Here is a 21,693-nt window from a genome sequence, read left to right as displayed (position 1 = left end):
ATATAGCTGTCAGCAAGCTGATAAGAGTTGAAATTACTCTACAGAGCCCTCTTTAAAGAGGAGCCAAAGAAGCACATTAAATGAAAGGGAGGAGGGTCAGAAAAGCCAGCCACTCATGTTATTTTAACGTGGCACTAAAACAAGTCATTGATTTACGCTTGTGTCTTCAGCTCTGTTTGACCTGGAGACTGAACTTTTCTTCAGGTCAGGGCTGAGGCACATGGGATGTGCACAAGAAAAACCACAACAGCTTGTCCAGGTATTCCAACTGTGGGAACAAACATTGTAAGCTACATATTTTCTATGTACCTTTTTTTACACTGAATTTACATCCTGTTTTAGCCTTTAATTGTCCACACAGGCTAAAAACACAAGAGGTTGTGATTACCTAAAACTTTAGGTAATGAAAAGCAAGAATGATACATGGCCACTATTTGAGAGGGTATCTTGTGGGGCTTTGGGAAAGTGAATTACATATTCATCCAAAGAAGGAAGCTATACATCACTTTCAACAGTCTCTCACTGAAGTGTTTGGCAGCCAGTGAAGTCAAGATGCATTTTAAAAAAACACTGATTATCTGACAAGGTTATTACACAGGGCAATATAATACTAAAATCTTTTGTAAACATGAGTCCTGAAGCCACATCACTGTGCCTGCAGCAGCCCTGACCAAATGTCCTTCTGTTCCTCTGACAATGCTCCACAGGTACCTCAGGAGCCCCCTGCCCACAGACACAGCAGGCATAAGCCACCCCTTCCTCAAAGTACCCTCCAACTTCCAGAAGTCTGCAATGCAGGAACTTTTAAGCCAGAGGGTATATCTTTGCATTCATCTCTGACAGATTTTCCTTTTCTGGATTTCTTCATTCTGCCTTTTATGTCAATAAAACCCCTTTACTCACACAAAATGATGAAGCACTGATTCCCACAGACTACCTATTAGTTCTGTGAGATCATCTCCTTTTTTATTCTTTTAGACCAGATTCCAAATAATAAAAGTAAATGAGACATCAAATGAAAATATATCAAACTATGTACAGTCATATCCATTCACTTTTTTCATTACCTTCTTATTTTATAATTCCGTATTATATCCTTGCTTCATCATCACCAATCATTCATTTTCAAGATGAAGAGTGTTAGGCTATTTAATCACTCTTCTCTTGAAACTTTTGATCACCCTTGTTCTATCATATCATTTTTAAGATGGGAGAACCATAACTACAGACTCTATTCATGGTGCAGACACACAACAGATTTACATAGTGGCATAGTATTTTCCATCTTGTTCTCTACCTCTTTTCTAAAAATTCGTTGTATTATTTTTTTTTAATATAACTGACTATGGACTTTATACTTTCACCTAACTATTTATTACAGCTCTTCAGAATTCTTTTCCAAGTGATTGCAGCTAGTTGAGAGGACCTAACTGCCTATGAGAAGGCTGGTTTAAATTGCATATATACCCCTTTGTATACTGAATTTAATTTATCACTTTATCATTTGGCCATTTTGTACCTGAATTTCTCTAGCCTAAGGTGTGCCAGTTCCAAGTAAAACCATTTCCAAAGTAGATAATTCATAATGGATAAATGCAAGTGGTTTTCTATGACTGTTAGCTGAAGCTGCAAAGTTTCTCTTAAAAGGCCATGTTATTCTAGGGTGCTTAACTCCTACACAGGTACCTAACTTTATGGGATTTCTTATCTCCAACCTTTCCACTTCTCTGTAAGTTTGGTTGAAATTGGGCAATAACAGAAATCAGAAGAGAAATGACCATGCACATGGTATGTGATCATACCCATGTTTCCCTAGAAAACCAGGATGAAAAGCATTCCCACACTTAAGTAAGAACACCAGCTCTTCATCCTTGTGCCATCAGAGCACACAAAGTCATCCTGTCTTCCAGAATAGATACGAATTCAGAAGTTTTATTTCTGGGAGATGGGGAGTATTACAAAGTCAAAAAGGAACAGGCACACAAAGCCTTCTTTTGAAAATAAACTCCTTCCCTAAAATTTCTTCAGGGAGAAAGAATACCTAAATAAACAGAAGAGTAAGTCTTCTATTCCCACTACATAGTACTTATAGTTCCTTATTCTTAATGAGTCTATCCATGTTAAAAGAGTCCTAAGTATGCTGGTATTAAGTGAAGAAAAATATTTACAAGATGCCTACATATTCAGATAGATTCACCTTACAAAAAGAGAGTGGAAAAAAAAAAGTACAGAGGCTGAGATATAAGCTGAGGAAAACTTTCATGCTAGTTAAAGACATTTATATATCAACTACAGTGCTGAAACATGTTTCCAGGGACTAATGGGCTTTCAGAGCAAAACTTTAAAAAAACCCCAAACTGTTGCAAGGGAAACTATACAAGGCATGGGGTAAGGTAATACCAGCAAAGATTTGTTTTGTTTTTTTTCCTTTACCTATTTCACTCTTCAGGAGCAAGACAAAATTTCAAATTTTACTCTCTATCATACAGGTCTATTGCATCTGCTTCCTCCCCTCCACTTCCAGAACTTTGCTGTTACCTGGGTGCTGGTTAGAGATGCAGAGAAAATGAAAGCATAAGGATGCAGCAAGTCTGCTGGATCAGTAGCTGTGCAGCTAAGCTGCTTATCAGCTTGCCTCTGGGCACTTCTGCCAGTGTTTCAGACTCCATATGGAACTATTTGTGAGAGGGGGGGATGGTTCAAGAAAGCTTCAAAGAAAATGAGAATGACAACATTACTGCAGAAAACAGACAAGACAGCAATCCCAGAGATACATAAGTTTCATCCAGACTGCTATTAATTTTAGCAGCTCACTTAGCTGAGGCTGGTTTTGATGGTCAGAATGTTGCAGTTTATAAGAGCTATCACATGTGAGTATCCGGTTTTCAGGGACATAGGCTGTACATGAAGTACTGAAAAATAGGTATCAATTTTTTACAACAGTGTAGACTAGGCTACAAGCACAGAAACTATTCTCTTTTGTGAGGACAGACAGGAAACTGGACTGGGAATTGTTGAGAGGAAACTGTTCTGCAAGTTTGAACAACAAAAGCATAAGTTAATATAGCTGATCTCCAGAGATCTCGGTGCAATCAGGTATTATGTAGGACAGTAGAATTAATTCTGATTTCCCACACTCAAGCTCTGCTCAAACCAACGAATCTCTTTCCCAGTTTATATCCTGTACTGTCTGATAAAAAACTGAGCAAAATAAAATTGTGTTGTAGGAAATCACAGCTCAGGTGATACCAGCTACAGATCCTAGCAGATGATGTCTCCAAAACTAAAACACCTGTATTTTATCCTCTTCATGACAGTGTTATGTGATGTCCATGATAGGTGTACAAACTGGAAGAAAACACTTTCAAATATGAGTTCTCATATAACTGAAAAGGTAATTACTTCTCTCTAAAAGACTTCCTCTCTTCCCCAGCTGATGTATAGCTAGAAGTACCTCCAGAAACAACGCAAAAAAATACACATAGAGAAAATTTTACTCATTAAAAGCAGACAACCTATTTCAACTTGAAAAAAATTATATAAAATGTATATGTAGCTGTATGTATATATGTTTATGTGTACATTTTAACCTTGATGTATGGTCTCCAGATAATCTCCTGTAATAAAATACTGCAAAAAAGTACCTAATCAACAAACAAAACTGGCAAGCTAACATTTACAGTAATATTTGTTTTAATTATGATGTTATCCAACAAAGAATAAGAATTATATCATAAGACAACCACTGAAACCAATGCAGTGGATAGCAAGGTTCCAAACCCACAAAGGTTATCAGACCCAGAAAGTCTGAGAGGTAAGAGGAATGCATGCTTCAGCCAGGAGAAATTCAGAGCAAGGATTTGTTCTGTTTGCCTAGAAAAAGATGATCTCAATCATACATGTCAGGTTACTGCTAGTCCACACAATATCAGTGTTTAAGTATTTTTCACCATATCAGATGGCTAGAACACAGAACCACCTATCAGCAAGGGGATTACAAAGACATTTACACAGGGATTTTGCCTTGTAAAGAAGGTTGACAGGACATTAAATGTATGGACAACATGTTTAAGTATCCTCAATACACAAACAGAAACACATTCATGAAGATGAAAGACAGACCCTGTGATTTCATCCTGTTACTTTTACTATCAAAACATACAACAAAAGTAACAAGATGTGAGAGGAAGCTTTAGAAAAACACATCACACCTTCAGTCAACAGAATCACATTTTCCAATGATGTTCAGTGATGTTTTGAACCTAATGACTATGACTATCACAAACCACATATAATCCAACAAAATTCAGTCTGAACAGAGACAATATCTGTATTATGAGCACTAAAATATCATCTATTTTAAGTTAATTTTAAAGAGTTACAGAAAATATAGATAATGGATGTATCATCTGAATTAAGAGGGCTATTGTTGGTTTGTTTCATTGTGAATGTTTAGGGGGTTTGCTCCCTTGTCCTCATTTTGTTGGCTTTTTTTTTAACAGACTGGAGTTGTTGCCTGATTTCATACTTTAAAATTAGTGTTTAAGCTGTGAAGTGCATTGTCCATAGCTGGAGAACACTATCCTGAAATAATTATTTTATGTTATTAATGAAATGGACAACAAGAAAATTAATGCACACTTTGACAGACTATTAATGTCAGTTTTAAAGCTTTATTAGGCAAAACTCCCTAGTGTTAACATCTCTAAACCAAAAATCACATCTCCAAGAGTTGTAACACCGAGGTTACTTTTTCACCTCCTGGTTTTGGTGGCACGTTGGTGCTGCCAGCTGGCCCCACCAAAATGCTTCATTTCTGTGAAGGCACTAAAGAGAAAGGAGACCCCTGACTGCTTCTGTGGCATTTGCGGACTCTCAGAACAGAATGAAGCAAAGCTGGCAACAGAATGCAGGTGTGAAAGATATTTACTTCTAAATTTGAGAGTCTATTTTCTCCCCATGTATCAGTGTTAATGTACATTGTGGAGCTTTTAGCACTGCCTCAGTAGAAATAACTCAAGTATTGTATGCTACACTCTAAAAAAATCATGTCTTGGATCACTTTTTACAAGGACCAGGCAAAAGATGACTTTGCCACTGAGGTTGTGCAAGGCCATTTCAGGAGCATGACTTCAATTCTTGCAGAAATTTGACAACAGAAATCCCATGCATCTGGAAATTTCACCGGAGATCAGAGAGTTAACTTTTTCCTTAATACCTAGCTCTTACTTCCTCTATGATTTTCCTGATGAGGAACTGAGGCATTAACAAGAGTATCTTCTTACCTTATAACAATATATGCTCAGGTACAATAAGATGTCAAGGATGAGATATCCTAGATTAAAGTGTACATCATATGTTAATACCCTCTTTGCTGGGCTGACAGTTCATGGTCTCAGCTCTTGCAGTCATCAAGGAAGTAAAATCTCACTCTCAGAGGAATTGTGAACTTAGAGAAAATATTTAAATTATTTCGGACTTAATGCTCCCCTCCCATTTTAAGTGACTAAATTTTTCTACAAACCAAAGCTTCTTTTGAAATAAACACAGACTCTTGAACTTCTTTACTACAATTTAGATACCATGGAGAAAAATGAAACAAATACACGCCTGATTTCATTAGAAATATGTTAATAGATGTCAGTAGGCAGTACACTTACACTCAGGGAGAGCTTCCATCCCACTGAAAAGTGATGGCAAATGCAGATGTTTAGTATAAAGAACAGGGTCAAATAATCAAAATATTAACATGAGAGTACAGTGGATGTTTCTGCATTCCAACAGCTATCAGAGCAAGGCAGGTGTATGAACCCACACTCCAACTGTAAATAAATGAAAGTAATTTTAATACAGTTCACAGTTTTACCTGTCTTTGCATCTCTTCAATCTGTCGCTGGGGGATACTTTGCAGAATACTGTACATTTCAGGCATCTTTTCTTCAGGGATAACAACAGAGGCCCTATAAGCAAAAAACAGAAAACATATGGCAAGATGAGAAGAAAGAAATTTGACATGAAAAGATGTCAACTGTTTTTCAAACCAGAATCTTTTAATATTTTAATAAGACATATTCAAAAGACATGAGCAAAAAGAAGCAGTCTTCTCTCAGCCTAACAAAATACTCTCTAGCAGCTCCTTCCCAACAGCAGCCAGTCTGCCCACAGATAGTGCCACCAAACTCTGTAAATTCATCTGTCCAGACAATCTAATAACTATGAAAGGGACAGAGACCCAGAAATCCTGAATTCTCATCTCTAGATTGCCACTGACCTGCTGTCAGCAGTAATTTTTGAAGTGGCCAAACAGTAACAGATTATACAGTGTTACATATAAAACAAGTAATTTTTGTACATATTATACCAATATCATGTGGGTATAGGGCATGCATAGAAAAATAATCTAAGCTCCTAACACAGTGTACTCAGTTACAAAGTAATGATCCATTTCCATCTCAGATAAACTTGGGAATAATGATGCAATATAGAGAATTAGCATATCTGTGATGCAATATTTAGTATACATCTTCCTTAAAAGAGCCTGAATGGAGACCAGTCCTCATTGAATTCAAGCACAAGATAATACAGCAAATCTGCTTGAGAAGAAAAAATGACTGGCTACAGGATAATCAAATGTTCTGTCATATCAGTCGCATTTATTTTCCTCTCCTATTTTTGATACATAATAGATCAATCAATAGATCAAGGGCAAAGACAAAATACACCTTACTCTATATTTCATTCCCTGTAACCCCAGTACCCTTGACTTCTCACACAGATTTGATTCAACTCACTGAAGACAGTGAAGTATCTTAGGCAGTGGTTCAATATACAACAGTGAGGGTACAGACCTCTTCCAGTCCAGAACCTCAGAGAAAGGTAAAATGTAGGAGTCAGCAATGATGACTGGGACACAGCCAGCTTGAAGAACATCACTTAGCACAGCCTGTCCCAGGCGGGCTCCACGTAGAACAACGCAAAACGTAGACTCCTGTCAACAAATGGTATCCAACATATAGATGAGAGAAAAAAGGAAATGTTATATATGCATTGTGTGTGTGTATGTATATAGGCATTATGTTTTCCTGACCTTCCCTTCATAAAAAAAAAAAAACAAGTCAAAAGGAAAACCAACTTGCTCTGTGCAATCAATATATTCTGAGTTATTAGCTAATTCAAAATAGTAATACAACTTTATCTTCCAGAGGCTAGGAAAAATATCATAAGTGGAGGAGTGAGAAATGAGCTGGTGGGACAATTCTGTGCTTTATTTTAATGGCCAAACTTCAGAATTCAGTTGCGAAAACTCAAGGAGAAAAATAAGTTTAAAACATTTCAGAAGTTTGGCACAAGATGAGCAACAATTAATATAAACTTTTTGGAGTATAAACTGTATGGAGCCAACTTAATTTTCTTCTGTTATAAGGCAATGCAGTTTGATGGATAGTAGGGAATTAATGGATTTCGTATCTCAAGTTAGAAAGTCATTTGACATCTTTGATAGCATTTTCACAGGCTAATTAAGAAATCAGGGGCTAGATAAAGGCCTCATAGGCTTTACAGTTACATGAATTGCAGTTACAGAACTCAAAGTATAAAGTAGTTAACAGTAGCTCACAAGTAAAACAGTGATGAACCAAGTAATCTTTCCTAAGTGCAACAGCATTCAGTGTGTCCCTTAGTTAACTGAGTAGCAGAGTTAAGACCATACTTATTAGACCTGACAAACCTATGATTTTGTAGGATTAGCAGGTATAATCGATAACAGGATTAGACTTTGACATTATATACATAAATCAACCACGAAGTACCAATACATACAGAATTCAACACTTAAGAGACAAACAGCAAACTGCACAAATATAAAGCATGAGGTAACTGGCTAGGATTTGCACTTTGCAGAAGAGGACAATTCCTACAAAAGAACAGGCAAAGAAAGGGTATTCATGTGACAGCAATGTTGCACTGTTGAAAAAACAAACCACTCCACCCACAGATAGTATTACAGTGCAAAAAGAAGTACAGTTGACGAAATCAGAAGAATTCACTCACTCTTCACAGTAACAAAAGACCTCAGTCAGAGCAGTGTTCAGTCTTGGGCAATGCACTTCCAGTGGTAAGTAAAGGATGATTACTTACCTTGAAGGTATAATCTACAAGGAAGGATTGACTATATCAATACTATTTATTCTGAAGGAATGAGGGCAGGAGGAAGGGAGCTTCAAAGATAAAAAAAGTTGTTGCAAAAAAGAATATAATCCACTTACTCATGTCCACAACACACAAGAAAAAATGCCATAAGTTTAAACTGCAGCAGAGAAGACTTCTTGACTATGTTGCACTCACCCTGTGTTTAGGGACTCACTGCCAACTGAGGAATCTTGCTACAGATTCAAGATCACAAAATATATGCTAATAGAGTTCAGCTACACAACAGGGAAAAATCCCAAGTCAGTATTATCCCTAAGTTTAAGAAAGAAAAATTATAAAGTTGATGCAGGGGTTCCCACAGATAAGAAAACATTTTTCCAGCTTGTGGAAAGTACATGGCCTGAAGAAAAGGAGCCAGAAGGCTCAGCAGGGCAGCAAAACATCAAGATGGAACTAGGAAATACAAGGGGGTTTGCTGGCTCTTCACTTGTTTCCTAATGCAATCATAAGACCTGTGTTCATACCCATAGAGTACTAAGAGCCTTGAAAATCTCATCCAAGAGAAGACTGCAAACAGGAAGCATTAGCAATCCAGAAATCCAAGAGTCTGTCTAGTAGGACATCTGTAAAGGCAGTGCTGGAAAGGATGAGCTGTGATCCAAATCCCCCTTCCCCCACTCTTAGACAGGAAGAGAATGAAAAGAAGGGTGTGGGGAATGGAAGGAGCTGAGAGAATGAACACACATTTTAACCACTGACTCACTAGATCACACAGCAGCAGGTGGAAGAGACTAGTAAGATCTGGGAGAGACAAAAAAGAAAAAAAGAAGCCCAGATGTGGACACACATGCTCATCTGCCCAGATAACCATTTTTCCTGTCTAGACAAAGGTTACTATAAATACATCTCCTCACATCACCACTGTTATCAGCCAGACATTCCAAAGGGAAATGCAGGGCTCTGCGAAGGAAAGTATTTTAACAATCTCGGCATGTGCCAGCTCTCTTCTGAGTTATAAAATCATATATAGCAAAATATAGATATAGATTCCCTGACTTGCTATCCTTTAGCAATCCACTCTGTATTTAAAGAAATAAAGCAAACAAGTTTTTTTTTTTTTCTACTCAAAGTTTAAGACTCACAGTGACCCTTTACTCCCTCTCCTCCTCCTCCTCCACACGGAATTTTAAACATATTTCCTACAAAACATAAGAGGAGGGGTGGAAACTTTGCCTTTTCTCAGCTTGTTTGTTATTTTACCATCATTTGCTGAAGTTCAAAGACAGATTATATGCTGGTGGCCGCAGACAGAGCACAGTGGCCTATGGCATAACTCACTTCACCACACTGCATGCCAAAGCACCTCTGTTAGTGAATTGCCAAGAGACACAGGGGTCTGAGAACACTATCTAGTTTTATCTTCACTGACACATCAAAAGACCTTTGGAAGTTGGGCCAAGGCCATGAAACACATTTCACCTAGATGTTTTCATAGCTGCATGCTGACAAAGCCTTCTAGCTCAGTCTGTCATATCTATACAGATAGTTTTGTACAATTTAACTACTAAACTGCACAAAAAAATGTAATCTGACTAACTCTCCCTAAACGTAACTCTTTTTTTGGCCCAAATATAAGAGCATAACCTCTTTAAAGTTCATGTTAACCTTCTATCCAACTAACAAAGCCATCTTCAGCTCCAAGCTTCATCTAGCAAAGTTTGGACTGTCAGATCTGGGAAATCAATTCCAAATTCATGCCTGCTGAGCCCTTTAGCCAGCTATTTTGGAAGGTGTAGATTCCCATGTTCCTCTTCAGTTTTGAAGTGAGCAACTTTATCTGCCTCCAAAAGTTTTTCCTCCTGTTCCTCCATTTTAGCATCCCATTGCTGCTGGATTTAGCAGTATATTTATGTAATTTTTTTAAGTTTACATGACACTGTCTTGTGTTACTAAACCACCATGACCAGTCTCATGAAGTTGTTATACAGTGTTTTCAAATTACAGCATAGTCTGCATATCAGTTTGAGCACATGGTTTTTGACCCTCTTAAAAATAAGTTAGGATATAATATAACTTAGTTAAAGTTAGGATATAATACTCAAGCTAACATAACAAATTATGCAGTTCTAAAACATAACCAGCACATTAATTAAATACAAGGAAGTACCCCACCACTGCTAAACAGGAACAGCACCATAGCTAAGAAAAAACGCTGCTGAGAAGAGAAGTTTGGAGGAGACAGCCTTACCTGAAGCACTTGAGGGTAATCAAAGACTTGATTCTTGTAGCAGCGTTTGCGAACAGCAGGGAGCCCATCTGACAGGTTTGTACACTTGTCCAGGATCAGCACTGATTCCCCATTCTCAGCCTGAAGAGCTTCCAACTCCAGGCGGTACTCTGGGTGCAGAGCCATTTGAGATGACAGAATGAAATACCTGCGAGGACTGAAAAAACACAGCCAGGTTACCTGACAGCACTGCAAGTTTACTTCCAAGATGCTCAAGAAAACATTTCCCTCCATCCTGGAAAAGCAGAGCAAGATTAACTAAATACAGACATGCTGCCAAGACCATATTTTCAGGCTGGAAAGGGTAATGATGAAATATAATTAAGTCTGGGATAGTAAGTGGCTCAACATTATTTACAATTCTGAATAAATTAGTACTTGGTAAGAGTGCCTATTACACTAGAATAGGCACTTGCATTAAAACTTCAATTATAAACTTAAATAAACATTACTTAACTACATTTTAAATCAGTCTGCTACTGATGCCAGGATTGTTTGTACTTTTGTTTGGTGACTGTGTACTAAAACAAAGTAGATAGGACACTGAGTGCTGCTTCCAGTTTCTCCTCCCATATATGTTCTCATGAATTTTAATTGAAAAAAGATGCTGAACTGACAACTCAGTATTTAGTATTTAGCTTATTTAGTCTTGATATGGTGACAGCAGCAATAGAACAAGCTCTTTTTTAATTGTGATTAAATTCTTTCTCTTTGGGGCAATATAAAGGCAATATTCCCAGGGAAAAGTTGAAGGTCCATACAGTGTATGTTATCCCATACACTCTCAACCCCTACCATGTTCCAAAACCATGAATATTTAAAATGTCCCAAACATTTTAAATACTGAAGTGTTTAAAAACACTAATTAACACTGGAGGTAAACCACACAGGAACACAGGCTCAAATTAGGTGCTTGCTGCTTAAAAAAGTTATACTAATACTGGAAAATAGCATGTCATATAACTGTTATACTCATCTACTTGGGTTTCCTTTTAAAACAGGTCAGCTAAAGTCAGACTGCTCCACCACTCCCCATTGAAAGGAACACACAGTGAGTGAGTGCCCTCATGCTGCCAAAAGAACACAGGAAGCACAAGGCCTGTACTTGAGATTCCAGTTCTACTCCACGTGATGCTATCTTTAATTTACAGCTCTGAAAACACACAAACACACACACTTTATAAAGTCAGACCTCTCCTGCTGCTCTTCTCACCTCTTCTACTCATTTTCATGCTGGCCACTTTAGTTGCTCCAATTAACAGATGCATAGTATTTTTTTTAAACATTCTTTCTCACAAGTCTCCAGCTGCTACCAACTTGCTACCAGCAGAAGTGGATTTTAAGCAATCCAATTAAAAAGGCAAGTAAATCAAACCCCTCAGTTCAGCTCTGTAAGAGGCATTTTAAAAAGGAAATAATGATACAGATGAGTGATAATAAATGCATATAACCAGCTAAAAAAAACCATAGGCTTATTTGTGTGTATGTTTAAAACCAAATTTTGCCTTGAAACTGCTATCATTCTATGACACTCAAAATCTAGCTATCAAACATTGCTACAAAAGAAAGTACAAGCCACCTCCCGAGAAATAACACACTGACATGGAGTAATGCAAAAGTTTATCCCAAGCAAGCCTGGATTCTGAGCGGCGCGTCCTCATCCCACCCCTCCTGCACAAAGCAGCCAGGCCTGGAAGGCGGCTCACTAGTAACGCTGAGTGGCCACTGGATGGCACTCCGGACACCAGGCTGCCCAACACAATTTTAAAAAAAAGAAGCAGTTTTGAGAAATGAAATCTCCAACACCTTAACTGAACAAAAGACCTATTTCTCTTATCCGACCCAAAATCAGACACGGAGTTTAGCTGACTACTGGACATGAACAATATGACTGCATGTCCCTTTACATGCTGAAGCCTATCATCACGTTCATGCTCTCCAGACAGAAATACAAAGCGTGCCTTCACTCTGGGTCGGAATGTAGTAACACTTGAGACCTGGGAACAATCAGCTGGGATGCAACCAGATGCCACTCGCTGGCCTGGTCCAGGGACATCACAAGCAGGGACATAAAGGGTGTGAGCAAAGTAAACTGCTGCTGCACAAGTTTGTCCTAATTGACTGCATTATCGTACCTGGAGCAGCCAAGAGCAACAGCAAGAGCACTGCCCTTACCAGAAAAGACAATTGAACCCAATACTTTTGTGTCCAACAGAGGCTTTTCAATCACATTTTTTGAAATGCATTTCAAAATCACATTTTGAAATGGTGCACTTTTCAATGCACCATTTCAATCACAGTTTTCAACTTTGAAAATTCATATTCTCTACAAAACGCTGTCAGAAGAAAAGGACCTAAAGTTGCAACAGTTGTAAACTTGATCTTCACAATGAGCAGACACATCATTGATCCCCATTGCCTCTGTCTGCCCATCTTTTAAACTATAACAGAGTTAAGACCTTGTTACAACAAAACTTTTTCAGTTGTATAATTAAAAGATTTATGAAATATAAAAAGAATGGCCTTTCATAACCAGTTAAAACATGTCTTCCAGACTTCTACCTCCTCTTCTTCTGAAGAAATGAACAGATTATAGAAACCACTATTGCCAGGGTAGTTAATTTCAATGGCTTATTACATGCTCAGAGAAAATTAGTGGTTTATTTCCCAATTGTTTTGCTTTACTTCCAGCTACAACGTTGGGGGAGGGGAGGGTTGTGTTGTTTGTGTTTATGTCTTACTCCATTACTTTAAAAAAAAAGAAACAAATAAAATCAGTATTCTAAGCTCTGGATGTATGTGTTCCCATAATCATACACACAAGTTTTCATCCTCCTTTTTCATGAGCATAATGACAGGTCAGGCACAAATGGTGGCTGTTACATCAGGCTGGCAACCTGTCCCAGTGGCGGTCCTCAGGGCTCCAGCTTAGGTCCTGTACTCTTCCACATCTTCATAAACGACTTGGACACAGGACTGGAAGGGATACTAAGTAAGTTTGCCAACAACAATAAATTGGGAAGAGCTGTTGGCTCCGTTCAAGGCAGAGAAGCCCTGCAGAGAGATCTGAACAAATCAAAGAGCTGGGCAATCACCAGTTGGATGAAGTTTAACAAAGACAAGCATCAGATTCCGCACCTGGGACAGGGCAACCCTGAATGTATGGACAGACTGGGAAACAAGAGGCTGGAGAGCAGCCCTGTGGAAAGAGACCTGGGTGTCCTGGTCAATGGCAAGTTGAATATGAGTCAGCAGTGCCCTGGCAGCCAGAAGGCACAACTGTGTCCCTGGCTCCATCAGGCAGCTGGTCAAAGGAGGGGATTGCCTTGCTCCGAGTCCTCTGTGCAGTTTTGGGCACCACAATACAAGAATGAAGTATAAAGCTATTAGAGAGAGCAGCTGGCAACTGAACCCAGACCATTAGCATTGGAACCATCATCACTGAAAGCATAATCTATTTTAATAGCAAGAGCCGTGAAAAACAACTCTTACAAAACTGCCCAAGCTCACCATGAAGTTAGTAGCTATATTTGTATTTTATAATCATCAATACTAAATATGATATCAAATATACTTCGCCCAATTCATGGGAATTACTTTACCCTGGTCCTCTTTCTGGTAGATCTACTTCTCCTGACAAGGGACTGTAAACAGGAATACTGACATCGTAGCCTTGCCGGTAAGTCCAAGTGGAGAAGCCTCCACCAGCCAACAGAGCTCTGAAAAACACAAGAAAATTACTTTAAACTCCAGTGATTCACACCTTGTTGTTACCAGAACAAGAAGATGCATGCTCTGAGGTAAGTTTTTCCCTCAGCACTTGTCAGTAGCATGTTTTCATGCTGGTTTTAGGTTGACTTTAGTTTTTGTGATCTTGGTTTACTGCTAAATTGGATCTAGTCACCAACAGAGTGCTTACAATTGGGTATGATCACTGAGGAATGGACCATTTTTGCATTAATAAGGGAAATCTAATATATTGCTGTCATTATGATAATTCTGCAATTTGCAAGCTTACATATCCTAAGACAATTTTAATTTGACAAAATACATTCTGAATTACTTATACTAGTTAAGATATTCCTTGCTGCCTGTACTAAAATAGGGTATAGCACACCTTTCAAAGTGTTAAAGACAAGCTGTATTTCAGATACAAATCACAGTACAGTAACATAGTATTTTAGCATCTTACAGTGACTCTGGACTTCTCAGGATGGAAAATAAAATGAAGTTACTTGCAACTGTATTTTCAAAGTTATCATATGAGCTAGTGAAATTTATTTCAATTTTATATTACACAAAAATTCTACAAACAGAAAACACGAGAACAAGAAATCTGTATGTTATGACAATAAGTTCCAACAGTAGAGGTTGCTTGGGATACTATATGCTAGAGAGCATGGGAATAATCAAGGACTGACAAATTAAAATGCAATTCAACCTTCCAACAGGATGAACCACATTGTGCCTTTTCCTCGATGGGAGAACCTTTTGCCACACAGAAGTGCTTTAGGAAACAGAAGAGAACAACATGTATAGAAGAAAGCAGTATATCACACACAATTCCAGGAAAAAAGAGGTTTGTTACTACCTCCTATCATAAAGCAAGCTTCTTCAGAATATGCTAGTAGAGGACAGCAGTCTTTTCATTGCCATTTCATGTCCAGTGACCAGGCAGCATCAGGAACACATCATCCTAGTTCCAAAAGAAGCTCAGATTCAGCTTCTTTTGTGAGACGTCTCAAAGAGCTGATCAAACTTTCAGTCCTTTGTCACTCAACAGGAGGGTGTGCTATACTTTCAGGTGCCCCAGGGTCTGCTTAAGGTACCATACAAAGTAGTTTGGAGAAAACTATTTCTCAATTCCAGTTTGTGTCCTTCTCTATGGAAAGGAGCAGGACACAAATACATTACTAGACAAGGCACTAAACAAAGGATCTTGAGGAGCCATATCCATTGTTGCAGCTATGATTCCAGTGGAAAGCCTTACTGTCACAGTTGAGATCAGAGCAGGCACAGGTCTCATCAGTAATCAGAACACACATGGGAACAAAAAGTCAACATGAAACTGGAAGAGGCTGATCCATTAGCTGATATTCTTGTTTTCAGATATCACTGATTGAAATCCTTGGTATGGTGTTTCGAGAAGCAGTTTTTTCCACAAGTGTTAGACAACAGATTATCATTATACCTAATTATCACCCAAGATTTTTCCCATCAGAACAAGACACTCTGGGTGAACACCAGTATGTTGTGCCTGTTCTAATCCCCATCAGATGTCCCACAGAATACTTCACTTCCTGCTCTGAGCTGCAGCACAATTGTTCAGTGTTCAAACACCATGATCACACTTTGCCATGAATATAATTCTTCATTCAGAACACAAACTGTTAGGAGCAAAAATCAACTGGAGAATAGGATGGTAAGTACAAGCTGAGTTTTGAATTTATGTTCCAAATCAAGTGATCATTTTTAACTCCTTTCCAATGTCCCCTATCCCCCTGCTTTTGGTGACATGTACAACACTGCTATGACTAGGTCTCACTCTTGAAGCTACATGTTTTACTTCTTATCCATATTAATTCAGTTACAAGAACAGAGAAAAAAATTGGCTTGGGTGTTACTGTTCTTGCACTTTATATCCCCTTCTCTTTTTTTACAACCCACCCCCCCCACACTGGGAAACCAGAACCAGATTGTTTTAATAGGATCCAGTGAAAACATGACAGCACCTCATCAGCCTTGAGAAAGCAGGTGTGTGTCATGCAGACTTCTACCTAAATAAACCCACAGGGAACCAACACCACTTAAGTAACTCCACTTGGATTTTCATTGTACGGTGCACTAAGAGAATAGGAACATTAACTCCTAAGTACTCAAGACAAATAATCTTTAAATGGCACTGATCAGCAAGGAATGACTGTCCCTGAGCAACTTTTCACCACTTTTCAAATATTGATCCTTCTTTCTCTCCATGAAGTGCCCCAACTGGCCTGTACTCTGAATGTTTCTGTCCAACTGCCACCTGCAGCAGCCTTCTGCCAAACTTCACAAGTCACTGAACCCAATTAATGGACTGAAACAGAAATAAATAAAAAGTATCTTCGTTGGTAAATTCAATTCCACAGCTACAGATTAGCTTTGCAAAAGAAACCCTTTCAACCTCATTACAGTACCAAATTCAACAGCACTAATTAACAGATAATATAGAGCTTATCTTTTATGTTTTATGGCAGGAGATTACATATGTTATGGCAGCTAATACCAGCAACATAACCTCCATGCCCACAAGGCACACTTTCACCTTTGAAATTACGGAATAAAGCACTTTTACACTGTCTTTGGAAATTGGATTTGAGGATTTAATAAACAAGCAACCCCTTAATGAAGTACCATGGCCAAGAACTTTTCCAGATGTAAAATGATTCTATAACTGAATTCCCTTCTGTGTGTAAGGTCTTCCCTTTACCTGGAGTAATATTCTGCAGCAGATCAATAGAACACAAATCTATTAAACCTCATGATCCACTACAGTTCAACTGTGCATGATCTCTCAGACACGTTGACTGTAGAAGGCAGGCCAGGCCACACTCCCTGCACAAACTTCACAAACATTACCTGTGTATTTTACAAGTGATCCACAAACTCCCACAAATGCAGTCCTTCTGGAGCTGTCTGAACTTGTTGTTCAGACAAGTCATTCAAAACCAGCTGAACTCTGCCAACATGCCTTTATTTTGGCCAGCAGCCTCTCACTCTATGATGCTACAAACAACTGTCTTTCACACTTGGTTAACTATCCACTCCTAATATCTGTAGACATTCTCAAATTAAGAAAACACACCCAGGTCACTTGTTCTGTTAGACATGAACTAAGAACTCCAAAGATCTCCTAAATCATACTGAAAGCTCATACTGCATCACTCAGGCCAAGGACTAGATTCACCACACTCCTGACTTGTTTCAGAGGCCACTTGTCTTTGCACCTGTGACCTGTACAATAGGTAAAGTAGAACCTGTACACCAAACAGTCCAAGTGTTAGCTGCCTACAAAAAGGAATTTCCACTTTTTTTTCCATCCCAAGCACTGTTATTGGCTCTCTTACATATTACAGCTTGTGATCGTACAGCTGTGGGGTGAGTCAGATTGGCAAACTACAACAGCTGAATGCCAAAAAAGACTTTAGTTTTTTACTTAAATTACTCAGTTTTCCATGGTAGCATGACAAACACTTAGGAGAAACACCTAGCAAAATAGTATGTTTCCTGCCTGCTAAGCCAAGGCACGCAAGGCCAAACATAAATAGAGATGTGAGATTAAGAAGTAAAAATAAAAGGTTCTGCAGCATATCTACTATATTCAGTTAATAAATTCACTTCTTTGATAGACACATGCATCCATAAACATGCAGTCCATTCCACTGTCGAATGAAAATTCTCCTTAAGTACAAATCTAAGATAACAAATGCAAGTATTTACTAACAGATTAACAGACTTGTTTACATGAGACTGATGCTTGACTGCCCTCTCCAGGCTAACTCACATACATACAACATATTTCATACAGGGAAGGAAAAAAACTAAAGCTTTATTTCACAGTGATGTAATTAAAATGAGCAAATTTACTGGTTAAACACGTGCAGAAAAAAAAAAATCTTTTCTGGTACTGGAGGATGTTTTAAATTGTCTTTGCTGCAAGAAATCAAGATACACTCCACAGACAATCATCTTAGCAAACATCCCATATCTCAGGCACGATTGTGTTAACATTTGGCAGAAGAAAGTTAACTTTGACCTTCAAGAAAAGCACTGGTTACAATGTACCTAACTCAGGAGAACTAAGCATACACAGGCTGACATATTAGAAACATCTTCAGCAACAGTATCTAAACTAAATAGTTTTGCCTTCCTCTTTTTCCAATTTCTTTGCCTTGCAACCTCCTTTCCCCTTCCAAAAGTAAACTATCCTGGAAGTGAAAACTGAGCTCAGAATGTATGCCTTTTAAGTTCCTGGCAAACATTTTTAAAGCACATTTGCCACAGAATAACTAAGAGCATTTGTCCAATTACTAATATAGTCTAATTATTAAGGTAACAAAAACTACTGAAATTCAGCACAGTTTTGTCAAACAGCAGCTGCTTTAAAATGCTCTTGAAGCACCTGACTTCTATCAGAAAGCTGCTGCTACAACCATCTTTGAATTTTAATTTGCATCCAATGGGACATTCTGTAAAGCGTTCATATTCAGTTACAGTCCAGATCAAGATTCTCCAACCTTACAGCAAGTTCAAGAGGTAAAAGCAAACTGTCAGCCACATCCCTTACAAAATTAACCATGGGGCTAAACTATCAGGTTTCAAAAGTAAACACCTCTTCTATACAAGACCTTACTTTCTTTTTTTGAGAAGCAAGCATGTCATATTCCAGTTTTGTAAAGGTTAAGGAGTACATCCTTTGCTATCAACTGCCCCTCTGAGCTCGTTGCTTCTTCAGTGGCATTTAAACCCAGATCTGTCCATCACACAGCACAACACATACCTGTCTCTAGGAACATCTAGGGCAGTGTTATAATCAGGTGGCCCTCCAGGAAGCATATTGAAGAGCAAGTGATTTGTGCCTCGATCCCACCTGTGGCAAAAGAAGAAACAAACTGCAATTAGAAAGGTGTTCTCTACATAGAGACAAGTTCTGTCAAAGCCTAGTGCTGGCATTAACTCACTGCATTCTCCCCTCCTGCATTAACCTCACTTTGTTTATATTCACACACTGAAGCTTGAACACTTACCTGGATAGCTGTGCCAAAGCCTGAGCTGTCTCTTTGATACGGAGGGCATTCTGATTGAGGACATCTATGGATGGCACAAAAAGGCAGGCCCGGTTGACATCGTCAGTGTAGAATTCACTGTCAGAGATGGCCGTCAGCAGCTCATTGTATTCCCTGGAAATGGTGTTGCTCACCGAGGTCCCATATTCATCCACGTACTTTTTCAGTGAATAGATGTACACTTTGATTTTGTTCTTGGGATTGAAGCCACACCTATAGACATCGAAGCAGGTGTGCATCCTACAGCTGAGGTCTCCCCGCTCAGGAATCGGGCTATCAGCAGGAAGCTTGACCACAGGCACATCATGGACACTGCGTTTTTCAACAGTCCAGTCACTGGACGATTCTATGGAGTGAGGCCAGAACTGGAACATTCCTGTGGCAATCAGGCCAAGCAGAACTATGGAAAAGAGAGTGATGTAATAGATGCGATGCTTGGTTTTCATCCTTGGGATGAGGGCTGGACCCCGGGTGTTATATTTGGCCGAGGCACACATAATGCAATCAATTATCTCTTGTCCCTACAAAATAAAGAGAGAGGTTTTAGGATGAACTCTAGAAGAGATACATAGTTATCACAATGCAGAGAAACATCCAGTTATTCCTTTCAGGGAAGGGTCTTTGTCTCAGGAAATTGTAGCAGGCTTTCTTCAGATGCTCACGCGTCCCGCCGGAACGCAGGATGCCAACCAGGACTGCCACTTGGCAAGCACCAATTGAGGCTGATCTGCTGGGCCTGGCTGTAATGAAATGATGTGGGCCAATTAACAACCACAAGCCAGAAAAAGGCACGGCTTGGGCAGAGAGAGCAGGAAGAAATCTCAGACACTGCAGACCTGGTGAGGCCTTATAGGTCCCACTACACCTACAACTAGGTGTATTCATGGTGAATGCTAATAAAAAACCAAAATGCTTATCTACAGGAGAAGAGAAACAACCTGGATACCTGTAAAGGGCTTACAACAGGGCATCACACAAGATTTAGGATCATGACAATGTTTCTAAGGTAAAGGTGCTTTTAAACTGAATTTCATAGCAGCTCCACCATATCCCATTAGAATGATGTTAAACTACTGCTGGCAAGAAAAAGGAATTAATTTGTCATCTTTGTCAATGGGCCTTTTGGGGCATAAATGTGTTATATGAGCTGCCACTGCAGCCACATTAAGAAATAAAGCATTTAAATAGCTCACTATAGCCTGAACTACAGTTGTAATGAAAAACATGACAGAATTTAAAGTATCACAAACTACTGTCATCTTTGATATTTCTTACAAGTTCCTACACACAGAATTGTGGTTCCTGCAAAAGACAATTTACATTAACTACAGACTGAAAGATCAGCAAACTAAAACTTTCATAATAAATAAATTCAACCTGAACTCTCCATAGTGAGAGCTTTTTGTGTAGTAAGCATATTTTCCAGAAAAAGAATGTGAACAGTATAATTATGTGTTTTTCTTTTGGACAAATGGGATGTTTTCTTGCTTTGTAAGCTAGAAAGAAAGTCTGACGTGTCAACTGTCGAGTAGACAACAAGTATGAATAAAAGAAGCATCAATGAACAAAAGAAGCATCAATTTCATTATTTACCAAATGGTCTAACAAATTGAGTTATGTCTATTTGGTGTTCTTAACAAAAAACTGTTAGGATGGGGTGGCTAATGCATGACTTGATTGTACTTACAGTAGCACTAAAATAATCTCAGATGCTAATAAACATTCCACTTTTAACGGCTCTTCTCACCACTTTACGTCCACATTCTGATTCTGGAGGTAGCTTCTAAAATCTCCTGTACAAGGCAATACACGCATGATGCCGTTATCAGGGCGGAAGCCAGAATGCTACATTACTATCAGCGCTACAACTAAAAACTTTCCGTATGTTTCCGACTGTTAACCACGTCTGTCACTCCTCCCTCCTGACACAGCACCAGAACCACCTGTGTGATGGCACAGGTCGCACTCTGCCGCGGGCACTTCAGTCACTCGGCAAATCCGCGCAGACCTGAGCCCGGGCGGAAGAGCCCCCAGTGGAAGGCACCTCTGCATCCACGGAAACGTCCTCTCCCACACAGCACACAGCCCGCTCGGGCGACTGCAAGCACGGGACAAGGTGTGCTCGGAGTACTGGAAGGAACGGGAACAAGACACAGCAGACAGAGAGGTGGCAACACCATGACGGGACGGGACGGGACGGGACGGGACGGGACGGGACGGGACGGGACGGGACGGGACGGGCCGCCTTCCGAGCGACGCGGCGGGCCCAAGCCAGCCCGGAACCCGGCCGGCAGGAGCCGGGCCGCCGCCCCGCCGCGGCCCCCGCAGCTCCTGCTCTCCCGCCGCCCCGCCGCCCGCACTCACCTCCGCCCGCAGTCGCCGGGGCCGCCCGGCCGCGCCCCGCCCGCCCCGGCCGCTCCGCGCGGGGCCCGC

General features: G+C 39.6%; 1 protein-coding gene across 4 annotated transcripts in view; it reads right to left on the bottom strand.

Moving 5' to 3' along the window:
- Positions 1-21,693, bottom strand: part of EXT2 (exostosin glycosyltransferase 2) — a 73,427-nt gene extending 51,734 nt beyond the window's left edge. The window contains exons 1-8 of one of the 4 annotated variants that reach the window (XM_069017173.1): positions 21,625-21,693; positions 20,948-21,053; positions 19,222-19,781; positions 18,975-19,064; positions 14,038-14,154; positions 10,397-10,592; positions 6,849-6,988; positions 5,867-5,960 (exon numbers count right to left, since the gene is read on the bottom strand). In XM_069017173.1, coding sequence (XP_068873274.1) covers positions 5,867-5,960; positions 6,849-6,988; positions 10,397-10,592; positions 14,038-14,154; positions 18,975-19,064; positions 19,222-19,757 — 1,173 coding nt within the window. In that variant the 5' untranslated portion in view covers positions 19,758-19,781; positions 20,948-21,053; positions 21,625-21,693. Of the gene's footprint in view, positions 1-5,866; positions 5,961-6,848; positions 6,989-10,396; positions 10,593-14,037; positions 14,155-18,974; positions 19,065-19,221; positions 19,782-20,947; positions 21,147-21,268; positions 21,476-21,624 lie in introns of those variants that run through there. The other 3 variants (XM_069017174.1, XM_069017177.1, XM_069017175.1) reach the window with 3 other exon arrangements.

The sequence above is a fragment of the Aphelocoma coerulescens genome, chromosome 5, assembly GCF_041296385.1.
Source record: "Aphelocoma coerulescens isolate FSJ_1873_10779 chromosome 5, UR_Acoe_1.0, whole genome shotgun sequence".
NCBI lineage: Eukaryota > Metazoa > Chordata > Aves > Passeriformes > Corvidae > Aphelocoma > Aphelocoma coerulescens.
Note: the sequence above shows the minus strand (reverse complement) of the source record. Positions and strands in the feature narration are given on the sequence as shown.